This window comes from Pteropus medius, unplaced genomic scaffold (assembly GCF_902729225.1).
Source record: "Pteropus medius unplaced genomic scaffold, Ma_sr-lr_union100, whole genome shotgun sequence".
Taxonomy (NCBI): Eukaryota; Metazoa; Chordata; class Mammalia; order Chiroptera; family Pteropodidae; genus Pteropus; species Pteropus medius.
In genome coordinates this window covers 30,660,969-30,676,009 of record NW_024347791.1, presented here as the reverse complement: position 1 = coordinate 30,676,009, position 15,041 = coordinate 30,660,969, and the positions used below count along the sequence as shown (strand labels likewise).

At 32.1% G+C, this 15,041-nt stretch overlaps 1 protein-coding gene across 1 annotated transcript in view; it reads right to left on the bottom strand.

Moving 5' to 3' along the window:
• Window positions 1–15,041, bottom strand: part of GBE1 (1,4-alpha-glucan branching enzyme 1) — a 239,461-nt gene that overhangs the window by 100,998 nt on the left and 123,422 nt on the right. Inside the window, exon 7 of the mRNA XM_039878273.1 lies at window positions 12,769–12,978. Within this exon, the coding sequence (XP_039734207.1) occupies window positions 12,769–12,978 (210 nt within the window). The remainder of the gene's footprint in view (window positions 1–12,768; window positions 12,979–15,041) is intronic.

Here is a 15,041-nt window from a genome sequence, read left to right as displayed (position 1 = left end):
TCTTGTACAAGATATGTTAGATACCTGGCTTCTGAAAAAGGCTGGGTAAAGATAGTGAGATAGGCTATTTCTGATAACTTTTCAGATATAATCACATGAGCTAGTAGATGAGTCCGTGGCAGAAGCTAGATGGACAAACTGTAGGTTAAGAAAACCTGTGCCAGTTTATTATAAGGCAACCATTAATAATAACACTTTGTTAAAAAGAAAAAAATATCAGGAGTAAATGCTATACCAGACTGGGCATCAATCAACAAGCATAAATGTATGATCTCCCTACTTGTAACCATTGCCACAACTCAATGGTCACACAAAACAAAAAATAAAAGACTGTAAGAACTAAGTAGGTACTTTTTGATTGAGTTAATCCAGACACTAGTATAGACACAGTTTAGCATTACACTAAAAAAATTTGTCACCTACTCCATTGTTGGGAAAGACTGAAGAATCTGATTTAGAATAAACATTCTGAGACTAAAAAATTGGTTTCCCCCTTAGAAAAAAGAACCATAAAACATTGTTCTAAGAAATATATCAGATGGCTCAATTAAAAATGCAAAATAAGCAAAGTAATTGATTCAATAACCATTCAATAAAATACCTTTCACACCTGAAAACTTAAAAATTAATAAGTAGAAGGTACTCTGCTTATTCCACACTGGAGAGAAACAGCATAGTCGCAGAAATAAATCTTCACAGTCATCCTCATTAAAAAATAGTTGACAGATAACTTTCGCTTAGTGCTTAAAACATTTAAAAATTTAACATTTTTAATGGAAATACTTTCAAATTACATTGTACTTTTTCTTGGCTTCTTAAAAAGAAATTTTTGAACATGACTTAAAGTTTTTTTTAATGACTCACGTTCATTATGACCAATTATTATACTATACTGCTATCTAATGATGCCCAGAGGGACAATTACAGTGTGTGGAACTGTTTGCTGCTGCACCTAAGTGGCCTTACTTTGCTATGTTTTCAGTTCTGGATTCTGACCTTGATGGATTTTTCTCTCTCTACCATTGCTCTCAGTTATGACTCTCAATGCTGTTAGATGTTGACTAAGATCTGTCATTTCCACAACTGTTCCTAATTTTATGCTTCTACCAAGAAAAGAGCTTAACATGCTTTCAAAAAATAGCTTGAGACCACAACAAAGAAAAATCCACAGCCATTTCAGAATGTATTTTGGCTCATTTTTAAAAAAATGTTACTTGTCTTTATGTCTCTAATTATGTTTCAGAGGACCATGCTGGCTAGTTAAATCTGCCCACAGGATGATTGTGACATTGGTACTATAGTGATGTTGACAATGGCAATTATCATGACTACAAATCAGGCAATGGGATGTGTATCACACAATCATAGGAGGCAGTTACAATTACAATCTTATTTTATAGAAGGAGGAATTAAACTTAGAAAAATTAACTAACGTGGGTATTGTTCAATGATAACAAGTCCTCAAACTAATATTTGAACCCAGGTGATAACTAGAGTCAAGACTCTTAACCATTCTCTACATTATCTCCAAAGGTCAGTAACTGCATTTATAGTTAAAAAAAAAATAAAAATAAAAATAAATATTTACAACTTAGATGCAAGATTTTAAAAGAAATGAAGTTTCCTAAATTTTAACTATGTCGATTTTTTCAATATATATACATTTTCCTATATTGAGCCTGCTCTTAAAAGGCACTCATTTTGTTGATTTATTTGCTACCTAAAATCAAGATGTTAATAATTCTGCTGACTGATAATATACTAGCACTTTAGGTTTATAAAATTCGCATTGCTAATCCCCCCCAAATTGAATTATGATGTTGTGTTCAAGTTATAAAAGTATCATTGTCCTTATCATATTTGACTCATTACTTAATTTACTACTTAATTTTGGAGGTTTGGTAGAATCTGATACTATCACAACCCAAGGCATAACTTGGAATCCAGAAATAGCCTGAGAAGTTCAGGGATTATATCATCCTACATTTGTGTTCCTCTGGTCTGTACAGTGATTGCAAATTTTACATTAATTGAAGACATTTAAACATGGGGAGAGTCCATATTAAAAAAAAAAAAAATGTGGATTTCCTACTTCTTTTAAAGAACTGGAAGATGTGGCTACATGGACCAAACTTTCACATGGAAACAACTGGCAGAGGCTGTGAGTGACAGCCCCTTCAGGCAGGACCTGTTTGTTTGCTCCCAGCTGCCAAGAGCACTATCTCCTCTGCTTCCCTCAGTTACTTGCCAGGCTTATGAATTGAGCCCTGCTTGCATTTTTAGTAAAAATTTGAAAGTACAAGTCCAAACTTTCCATAATATTCTATATACTAGTTTGCCATGCATTTTCAACTATGTTATTTTATATAGTTTGAACAAATGCCTATGGCACATAAATAATATTATCATTATGAACTCTTTATACATGAACATGAGATTCAAGTGTTAAGCTGTTTTGTTCAAGATCAGAGAGGTAAAGATCATTTAATTCCAAAACCAGCTATTATACATTATATAAAATCTTTAATAGCTTAGCTATATATAGTATTTACTATAATTATCATCATTTGGCTGGCAGTATCTTTTGTAGCTTCGTTCGCTGAACTCAGTTCTAAAGAACAGGCAACTGTCCCCAAATAAATACTTTGCAGTGTCATTTCCCCAGCAAGCAAATTTGATGCTTAAAAATTTATGAGATAGAGAAAAGAGAAAGAAACTGCTTTAATTTACAGTATTTTCTATAAGTAATGATAAATTAACTTTTGCTTTTAATATATTGTATAAACAACAAATATATCACTAAAATTAATTTAAAAATAAGTATCTTTTTAGAAAGTCACATTGTGATAAAATGCAATGGAGAAAAATTAGGCAAGAACAGGAGATAAAGAATGGTGGGGGAATTAGAGGAGTTATTTTATATCAGGTGTTCAAAGAAGTTTAATAATATATGTAAAGGAGATGGCAGAGTAAACACTGTGCTTTCCTCCTCCTGCAACCACCTCATAATAACAACAAAACTACAGAACAATCATCATTGAGAATCATCTGAAGTTTAGCTGAACAGAAGTTCTATAACTAAGGATATACAGAACAAGCCATGCTGAAACTAGTAGGAATGGTGCGGACTCAAAGTGGGCTGGTCCAACATCCTTATGTGGCAGTTAAAAATTTGAAGGGGTATCTTGGCTGCAGAGGTCTCCCTTGAGGAGTGAGGGGTCTATTTCCACACTAAAAGGGTTCCAGGACTGGAAAAAAAAGTCCCCACAAATTCTGGCTGTGAAAACCAGCAAAGACTGTGGCTGAATGAGACAGAGGTGACTCCTCTTAAAGGGCTCAATTACCACAGGAGGGCACACACAGGGAATACAAGGAACACACCTGGAGCACCTGGCCACTGGGTCCCAGGGAACACCTACTACATAATGCCACTCTATTAGGACTGGGAGATGTAGCAGCTCTACCTAATACATAGAAACAAACACAGGGAGGCAGGCAAAATGGGGAAACAAAACAAATATGCCTCAAATTAAAGATCAGAACAAAGCTCCAGAAAAAGAACTAAACAAAATAAAGACAAGCAAGCTACTAGATACTGAGTTCAAAACACTGATTATAAGGATGCTCAATGATCTCAATGAGAACTTTAACAAAGAGACAGAAAACATAAAAATTGATATAGAAAACAAAAAAGAACCAGTCAGAAATGAAGACAATAACTGAAATAAGAAATACATTAGCAAGATTTAAGAGTAGATTAGATGAAGCAGAGGACTGAATCATCGACTTAAAAGATAAGGTAGAAGAAAACATCCAATCAGAGCAGCAACAAGAAAAGAATCCAACAAAATGAGGCTAGTTTAAGGGGTCTCTGGGACAACATCAAGAGTATCAACATTCACATCATAGAGGTAGCAGGAGAAGAAAGAAAGGAATTGAAAATCTATTGAAGAAATAATGACGAAAAAGTTCCCTAACCTGACAAAGTTAATAGACATACAAGTCCAGGAAGCACATAGAGTCACAAACAAGATGAACCCAAATAGAGCCATACCAAGACACATCACAATTAAAATGCTAAAGTTTACAGACAAAGAGAGAATCTTAAAAGAAGGAGGAGAAACAGAATTAGTTATCTACAAGATAGTGCCCATAAGATTGTCAGCTAATTGTTCAATAGAAACTTTGTAGGCCAGAAGGGATTGGCACAAACTATTCAAAGTGATGAAAAGCAAGGACCTGCAACCAAGATAACTTTACCCAGCAAAGCTATCATTTAGACTTAAAGGACATATAAAGACAAGGGAAAACTAAATGAGTTTATCAACACCAAATCAGTATTACAAGAAATGTTTTGTCTCCTTTAAGAAGAAGGAGACAAAAAAAGATCGAAAATACGAATAATATAATGGCAATAACTACATATCTGTCAACAATTACTTCAAATGGAAATGGATTAAATGGCTGAATAAATAAGAAAACAAGTCCCTTACATTTGCTACCCACTAGAGACTCACTTCAAATCGAAAGATACATACAGACTGAAAGTAAAGGGATGGAAAAAGATGTTCCATAAAAATAGAAAAAAAAAAAAAAAAAAAAGCCAGGGTAGCAATACTCACACTAGACAAAACAGACTTTAAAATAAAGACTGTGAGAGGAGATCAAGAAGGACCCAGTAATTCCACTTCTGGGTATTTATCCAGAGAAAACTCAAACACTAATTTGAAAAGTCCTATGCATCTATATGTTCATTGCAGAGCTGTTTTCAGTAACCAAGATATAGAAGCAACGCAAGTACCTACAATAGATGAATGGGTACAGAAGAAGTGGTACATATATACAATGAAATATTACTAAACCATAAAAAAAGAATTAAATTTTGCCATCCGCAAAATAAGTCAGACAGAGAAAGACAAATGTCATATGATTTCACTTATATGTGGAATCTAAAGAACGCAATAAGCAAACAAAACAGAAACAAACATACAGAGAACATTTTGATGGTAGCCATGTGGAAATGGGAGTTGCAGGGATGTGTAAATTGGGGGAAGAGAGTAAGAGGTACAAATTGTAGTTACAAAAGAGTTATGGGGATATAAAGTAGAATAGAAGAAATAGTCAATAATATTGTAATAACTGTGTGGTGTCAGATATGTTTTAGACTTATTGGGGTAATCACTTCATAAGTTACATAAATGTCTAATTGCTATGTTGTACAGCTGAAACTATTATAATATTCTATATCAACTGTAATTGAAAAATTAATGTATTTAAAAAATATATATAAAACATCTATGCCTCCAAATTGAATGGCCTTTAATAAAGGTTATCACTGTAGTCATCCAGATTATCATCATCTCACAGAGACCAGGTAAACCCCAGTGAACAGTTAGTCAGTCTCATTTGCTATCCTTAACACAGTACCAGGAACAGAGATTCAGTCTCAGAAAAATTGGTTATTAAGCTGTATTGCTTCCTAAAGCAATGTAAGAAAATGTTAACAATAACTGACCCTGATTTTTACTAATGCTTTCAGCAGACAGAATTTTTAAAGGCTACATGGGCAAAGGTCTAATCTTGGGGAGATACTTTAACCTGCAAGAAAAAAATATAATAAACCCTGAAGCTGATGCCTTCTCTTAAAAATGGTAAAAAGAAAAAAAAAGAAAAAAGAAAAAAAAAAAAGACTGAAGACTCAAGGTACAACCAAATAAATATCTCACCTTCACAAAATGTGGATGGGAAATTCAGAAGTTAGAGAAAAATATGCCTGATCACTAATCTAATGACTGGGGAATATAACCCTCAAAAATGAATAATTTTTACATTACTTATAAATATGTATCCTCCAAGAATGATGATACCTATATTTCCTGAAAATAATTGTCTCAATTTAACATGGGTTATTTATCTGCAGCATAAAGCTAAAGAAATCATTCAGCTAGGAAACCATGAAATATCTCTTAATAACTTCGAAACCGCTAGTCCATACCCTAGAAAACAGACATGCTTAAACAAGTTGTTCTGTTACACAGATAAAAAAGAAAAACTGATTTTTTTTTCATTTTTAACCTGCTTATTTTAAAAGGTCATAAACAACACCCAGATAACATTATAGACTCCGTGAAATTCCCCAAGTTAAAGAATAAGCATTGAATAGAAATTTTCTGAACATTGTCACAAGCATTTACCATTGTCTTATGCTAAAGAAGTTGCTTTTACAGCAACGCATAACATTTTCAAATTTAAGGCAAATTACCAAATAGAACTGTCTTATTTTAGAGTGACTTCGGATTTCAGAATGTGAATGTTATAGGTGAATAAGACCTAAATACTCCAGGTATTTTTGAGATATCCACATGTACCTTAATCTAGACATGTGGGGAATAAATGAGGCAGATAATACCAGGAACAAAGTTTATGCAAAGACTGTAAATCTTTACTCCTGTGCTGTGCTCTGCATCAATAGAAACCTTTCTGCGAGCCTGAATAATCTCATAAACCCTGTGATAGAAGTTATATTTCTACGACTCAAACTCAAATCCAGACAGATTAGATTGATATAGCAACTTTCTTAATCTCTTTTACAAAAGAGAATTAGTCTGTCTGAATTTTCAGTCTAACTCTACTTTCTATAAAATAGTAGATTTAACCATTTCCCTTAATCAAGCTGAAATTCAGTTCAGGTTTAAACAAGAAAAAAAATACTAAAAGGAAAAAAAAATACTATAAAAGAAGAAAACAGTAAGACTTTTTATGGGACATCCAGCATTTATTAACAGTCATACTGTCAGCTTCTAATATTCTTAATGAATAGGCTATAAGTTATTGTTTGTTTGTTTTTAATTGTCTGACTCCCTTTGGAATAGTTAGCTATTTACTAAATCTATGTCCAAAACTGCCTTTTAATCGTCCATCATTTGCTTTTTAAAAAGCAAAAAAGCATCACTTGTTTTTTATAAAGCAAATAGGACAAATATTTGTCTGTCTAAAATGATGCTGTATCACTTTAATTTAAAAAATATTAAATGCCCTAAACTCTATGCGAAGAAAGTAAAACATATTTTCTTTTGGGGTTTTGTGCTACATTTAAATATATTGAAAATATCACCTCCCTAAAGGCATGATATATGGTAGATGCTCAATATGTTTACTGAAATAAATGAATCAATAAATTTATAAATTGACCAAAAAAGCTTTTCCTTCTTTAAAAAAATCTTTGATATTAACCTTAATGTAACTGAGCAATGAATGATCTAATTCATTGATTTATAACCTTTTTCGATGATGTGCCCCCTATCAGTAAAAACTTTTCAGCACTGTCCTCATATGTTTACCTATTTATTAATTGTATATAATTACCACTGTAGTGACATATTAAGTATACTGTAAACTCATATACAAAAATAAACTAATTTCAAAATAAAGATAAAATAATGAAGTTCTAATTAAAAATTATTTTAATATACAATTTTAATGATTGTACTGGATGCAATAGTTCACTAAAATACATAGATATAAATGAAAGAAGATCAATGGCTGTGACTATCAAATTATAAAACTGTTTTTCAACTTCCTCCACCATCTATCATTCAAGAAATTTAGCTTGTATGTTTCTGTTTTCCCTGAAGCTAGATCTTGCCAAGTAACCTCAAGATTATTTATTTATATTTATAATAACATTTATATTTATAACCAATGGGCTTAGGACAAACTAAAACTGGAATAATTTTAAGTTTGGCAAAAACTGCCAATGTTTATGTGTATACCAATGAAAGAGTTTTCATGACTGAAATCATTTGTGGCAATAAAATCACAATGATAGAACCTTTTTCTTGATATTTTCCCCCAAATGCTTTCTCCATAACTGAACTTTCTTTGAAAGCAGCTACTTCAAATTAATCATTAAAATATCTGAAGGGAGTGATTCCTCCCCCAAACTTCTGATAAGCATATGCTAAGAAGTTTCCCAAGTATATATATCTAGTAATGCATCTTAGGATATATGAATCTACAACTTTTCCAGTTAATACCAAATTGTTCTCAAAAGTAGATGTACACATTTACCTTTTCTATGCTATTTTCTCTGTTATTGTGGGCATTTTTACTATAGCCAAAAGGGCATATTTCACCTATGGCATATGATTTTTGTTTTTAAGAAATCCCAAAGAAGCATATGCCTTTGAAATTCTTTCAAAAATAATAATTTTAGAGGTTTCTATTCATGTCCTGGGTGCTTATTTTTAAATTCTTGCTGATCACGAGGATGCCATACACTCAGTAGCTAGTATATTAATATACAATAATTATTAAATTAACATTCATCATTTAGAACTGATTTGGTCATGATGTAATATCATACATAAATATGCTAAAATTTTGTTTAGAATATTAACACCTATGTTCATGAAGGTTTATCCCAGGAATGCCAGATTGGCTTAACATTTGAAAACAATCAAAGTAATTCACTATATTAAGAAACTAAAAAAGAAACACCATATAATAAGAATATTAAGATCCAAATATTCACTCTAAGCAGGGAAAGCCCCCATGAATTTCCTTCTACATTCTAACTATGGAAAAGACTTAGCATGATTAAGAAACCCCAAATATTAGTGTCTGTATTAGGGGTATTTTATTCAATGTGGTTATGACATTAAAAAAGCAAAGTGGATTTGCTTTTGTTTCTTAAAAGAACTCTAATAACTCAAGATAAGAGTATAGTATCTTCCTGTCTAATGGCTGTCACATTACAAACTCAAGTTGTTGATATATGATTATACTACTTTTGTATCCAAATGTAAAGTTCAGGCGAAAAATGAGCATTAGCTCTACTATGTCCTTTGAGATTCAACATCTTACCTTTGACAGAAATGTTCAACAAAAAAAAGGACTTATTTGAAGCTATAGTATTGATTAAGGCAAAATAATTGTTTAAGCTCAACAAATCTGTTGTCTTGTGTTTTTATCAAGTGTATTTACATAGTGCCAGATGCATATGCCAAACAGAATTTAGATCTGAGACCTCTCAATTATATCCATTATTTCTTACTCTAGAAACTTCTGAAACTTATGGGTGACAGATTTGTCAGAAAGTTCCCTTTACCAGCTAAAGAAAGGACAACCCAATCTCAGTTATGAGCTGTCATTAGCAATTTAGCGGAGTTAGAAGGCAGCTCAGCCAAGTAGACAGAAAATTAAAACATGGGCAGCTCCTGATTGGAAATTTATTCATAGCAGGTAATGATACAGCACAGTCAGGATCTCTGGTATTACTGAGAGTGAAAGATTTAATTCTGATAACTTTGATGATGGCACTTGAATCAGAGATTATAAATGGTGACAGTTTGTGACATATAGATAGGATGAAATGAGCATCAGTAACATATTTCTACAGAAGCAGTTTCTATATAAAATCAATTTTTTCAAACAGGAAATACAATAATTTCAAAAATTATTACAAGTTTTCAAAGTAGAGGCTTAGGCCTTAGGTAAACCATGTACCATTTTCATACATATTTTTCAATGGAGTATAATATTAATCAACATATCAAAGGTAAGGAGGAAAATAACTTATATTTTAAAATATGAAATATAAATTGTAGTTTCTGAATTCATCTGCTTAAGGAACAAACCCAAAACAATAGGCAGACTAGCTATTCTATGGGGAGGGTCATAGTGAAGGCTTGGGTATTCTTGTGTAGATGCATGTAGGGATACTCATTAAAGGCACTTACATACAATATATGTTATTTATAAAGGATATTTATAAAGGATAATTTTTATGTTGGATTTTGTGTGCCTTTTTATATTTTCTAATTATTAATAATGGCATTCTTATTTTTAAAATGAAAAATGTATTCTTTTAAAATTGCCTATATCAGACATAACTCTCTATCACAGAAATATAGGTGAGAAAAATAGTATTTCCACATAGATGGGTATTCCAATATATCTCTTTAGAATTTGTGAAGTGCTATATTCAGTGTGTGTGGTCAAAATTTGTTAGATGGCGGAATTTTAAAACATAGCCCTGAAATTCTTTAATGTTCCTTCTACTGAAAGGAAAAATCCATGTCCCTTGTCTCTTGAATCTGTAACTGATCAATAATTTATAACAAAAATAATGCTTTATCAGTTTCCAGATCCAGACCATAAGAAAAGGCAGCTTCTGTGTTCTGTCCTTTGGGACTCAACTTTTGTGAGATAATGGGTAACCTGTGGAGTGGGCCACGAAGAGAGGAACTGAGGCCCTTTTAACCCACAGCCATGTTGAGCTCCTAGCTGAGAGCTAGGATCAACTATCAGTCATATGAGTGAACCACCTTGGAGTGGATGCTCCACCCCTAAATGACACAGCCTGGAAAAAAGAGCTGTCCAGGCTGAGCTATGGCCAAATTGTAGATATGGAAACAAAATAAACAATTGCTGTTGTCTGAAGTTAATAAATTTGGAGCTGGTTTGTTAAGCAATAGATAATCAAAAGAGCAGAGTAAGGATTGAATAATGAATGCTGATTATGAAACTGCTTTAGCATTACACCACAGTGATGTTATATTTCAAATGCTATAATAGAAGAAAGAAAATGTAAGAGAAAAAAGCAGAATAAATATAATCAGGCTAATAAAATATTTTCAATAAAGTTTTTAATAAATTATACATAGTATTGAGAAAAAATTCAAAAGCACTAAAAATTTTAGTATTTTATGTATTGAAAAATCTAAGTATGTAAAATCTATTTGTTTAAATTTAGTGATATACACTGGCTTTGTAGGATTTTATCTACAGTGTTTAATGATGTCATAATCAATAGTATAAACCCACATAAGGAATACTAATTCTTTAAAAATTGGAAAATTTAGATATAAAATAGAGCATCTAGACTAGAAATACATTTTACATGGAACTATATTTACAGAGGACTAAGCCTATATGACATAACAAAGCCAAAAAAATAGTCATAATAAAATAATAAGCTAAAACCATAATATATATTTGCCAAAAATAAGCACCTGAGAATTCATATTTCCTCTTCATTAACAAAAGAAACCACTGATTAAATGAAAATGTTAAACATGTCTTAATTTCTGTAGAAATATTTTTAAAACAATTATATAAAATTCCTTTTCTTCAGAAAATTGATAACTTTACATACTTTGAGAGCTCATGGTATAGAAAAATACATTAAAATGAGTATTTTAATAAAATAAAGAATAATTTTATAACATAAAAATCTACCTACTTAATGTGTTTTTTTAAGACACAGTTCTACAGAAGAATCATTTTACGACATACAAATTTAACCATTTATTGTGTTTCTTTCACAAGGCACAGTTCTACATGACAGAGTTAACTCTTATTCATCCAAATATAAACCAGAAAGTTTGGTTAATTTTACTTTCTGTTCACAAACAATTTTCATAAGATTTACTCAATAATGTAATTTGTGGGGTTATATCACAGAATTAGAACAGGTTCAGTCTTGTTATAAATCCATAGTATAAAAAGCAAAATTCAAAAAAGTGATAAAAATACAAAATACTTTTACAGAGTACTAGCCCCCAAACTCTGTCTCCTTAAAACTAAAAACCTGAGAACCAGAATGATCAATTGATTTGTACCAGAGTGAAGCTAGGCCTGGAACCCAGCCACCTGCTTTTGCCTCTTGTGTCTTTTCTTGTACATTATTCTGCTTCATTTGATATGTGTGATTCCTGTATGGCTATGAAATATACAATCATGTATGATATCAAGAAAAGAGTGAAACAAAACAATTTCTTCCACATAAAAGTCATCTAATTTGTACTGAAAAATTAGAATTCTTCATCTTATCAAAGTATTTGCTGAAGCATTGTTCTAGACTGCTCATTTTCTAGGTATGTGTATGTTTATGTAATATGTAACATCCAAAATGATTCATTATATTCTTTCTAAAATATTTATTATAAAAATTAGTTATACATTACTTGAGGCTATGCTACTTTTAATATGCCCGATAACATATTATCATTATATTTTAACACATGATCAATAATAAATACAAGTTGAAAGTTACCTGGGGTTTTTAAAAACGTTTGTCATATCATATTTAGATTTAATCACATAAAACGCCCTCCTATTTAGATGGTAAAAGGCAGATATGTATTTCATCTTAATGAATTATTTCAACACTATGCTTTAGCTTATTATCTTTTGGCTATAAAAACAGTACTTACCATGTATAAGTAGAGATGCTGTTCTGAATAAATAAAATATTTAGCTAATCTATCTAAAACATTTGGCACCATACCTGACATGTTATATTACGCACTAATAAATATTAGTTGTTATTATAATTAAACCATTTAACCACAATCAAAATGTAATATTATTAAGACAGCAAAACATAAGGTATGATTTTTAAAAATAGCCTGCTTAAAACAATGTGTATTTCTCTGTTAAAAGGAGATTTGCTATGGTTAAGTCAACCTGATAAAGTGGTCCTTTAGATATTAAAATTTATTCTTCACATTAATCCTTTAAAATGACAATATAACCGATATTTTTTAAATGGCAAAAGATCTGTTAAACAAATTAATGCAACTTACCATGAATACATGTGCTATACAAAACAAGGTAAATTCTATAAGTATCTTAAACATTCTTCATAAAATTATAAAATGTCAAATTAAGAAATTAAGTATCAGTGAGAAGATACACAATGAATTTTGTAAAATTTCTTGAAATTAATTTTAAAGAAAATATTTCCATATTATATGTACCTACCTGGAATATGCAAATAATCGACTATCCCAAAGATCATGATTCCCTCTAGGTCCAGAATGAAAATAACAGGCATCTGTCCCATCAAACATATTCAAACCATCTTCTGAATTTTTTGAAGCATGGCTATGTACCACATCTAAGAGGACTATGATACCCATTGAGTGAGCTGTGTCAACCAGTTCTTTTAGCTCTTCAGGGGTTCCGTAACGGCTAAAAGTAAAGAACGCAGTAAAATTAAGATATATCATATTTAACTTAAACAGTTAATCATTCACTATGTATCAATTGTGTTACCAGCACAATACTAAACACTTTAAATATGAAAATGCAATATAATACTTAGATACAATTCAAAGTTGCTTAATATTTGCTATTAAGCAAATTTAAAAGTATTCAGTAGAAATTTAAATCAGGCTATTAAACGTATATTTATATACCAACAAAAATTCATATTTTGCCTAGGTACACAGTAAAACTCTGCTTCTCTATACTCAGAGCTTCTGATTTCCATCTCCAAGTTTAACTAGTATTGGGAACATGATCATTCCTGTTCACGTACCTGGCCATTGAAAATATGTATGGTTCAGGTAAGGGGGATTCAGAGTTTTTCTCCAAATGTCGTTGGTGCCTTGATTGAGGCCATCCCTCCTGTACTTACTTATTCTTAAACTGAAATGTGCTCAGGCACCACTGGGCCAAGAGGAAATGTCATTTATGTCACCACCCAAGCAGAAAAATGAGGTAGCTCACATGTACGTGTGCTTGAGTCAAAAGCAGTTTTCTAGTCTACATAAAAAACAAAAATCGCTCCCAAGAGGAAGTCCTTTCTTAAACTATGTAAAATCTTGATATTACAGTCTTCCATTGCATCATCTTTGTCCTTTAAATAAATAATCATCCTTATGATTGTTCACTGCCTCTCTTCCTCACTAGACTATATGATCCTCGAGGGCAGGGGCTGTGGCTATCTTGTTTCCTATCCAAGGTATAGTATAGTGTTTATAGAGCAGGTTTCCTAATAACCAACTCCATTGGGCAATAAGAACTATCTTTTAAAAATGCAACTAAGATTATGTCATCTTCTACCTAAAATCATATTTGCACTCTCATTATCTTAGAATGAAGACTAGTATCCTTCTCATGACCTATTACACTGCTTAATATGTCTCCTTTCTATAACTTCAGACTTATTTTATGACACTCTACCCCTTCTTCTTCTTATCCTAGCTACTCAGCCTTTTTTCTACTCATTGAACAGCATGTTCAATAACTGAAAAGTCCTAAAGTTCCATTCATTCGTTCATTCGTTTGTTTAACAAACACTTGTTAAGCTGTTTACCATGTCATGAAATTTTCTATGCTCTGGAGATTCAGCAGTGAAAAGAATAAATATCACTGCCCTATGGAATTTACACTTTAGTTGGGATACAATGAAAAAATAAGCAAGATATATAGAATGTCAGATAGCAATAACTTCTCTAAAGAAAAATGAAGCAAAGCCACTGGTAGGAAGGACAGGTTTGGTATTTTAAAAGGGGTCACCAGTGAAAGTTTCATAAGGCAATATTTGAGCAAAGAACTCAAAGAAATAGAGAGCAAGGCATGTCAACAACTAAGGTGAACAACACTCAGAGAAAATGGGCCGTAGGGACAGAAATGAGCTAGGAGCATTTGAAGAATAGCCAATAGGCTACTTAAAATGGTTACTCTGGCCACTGTGCAGAAAGTGGTCCATGAGTATGGAGGTAGAGAATGTTAGGGAAAGAAAGCAAGGACAAGAGAAAACAGAGTGACCAGTTAAAGAGCTTTTGAAATAATAGAAGTAAGAGATAACAGCAACTTGGACCAGGGTGGTAGGAGTTGAAGCAGCCAGATTTTAATACTTTTTGAAGTTATAGGTGGCTAAGTTTTGTGATAGGTTGTGTGTAGGGACAGATGGGAAAAGAGTTAAGTATAATGCAAAAGGTTTTTGGCTTGAAAAACTAGAAGATGGAGATGTCATCTATTGAACAAGGGAAGACAGCAGGAGGGAGGACGGAAGGTAAGGTCAGGGATTTAATTTGGGACATGTTTAGTACTAGATAGGCATTAGATATCCCAATGTCAAATAGATACTGTTTGAAGTTCACAACAGAGGTCAGGACTGGAGAGTTAAATTTGGGAGTGGGCATATAAAGTGTATTAAAGCCATAGAATAGATAAGACTTGATGAGAACCCAAGGTGCTTCATATTGACAAAGAAGAGAATGGAACCAAGGGCTGAATACTGGAAA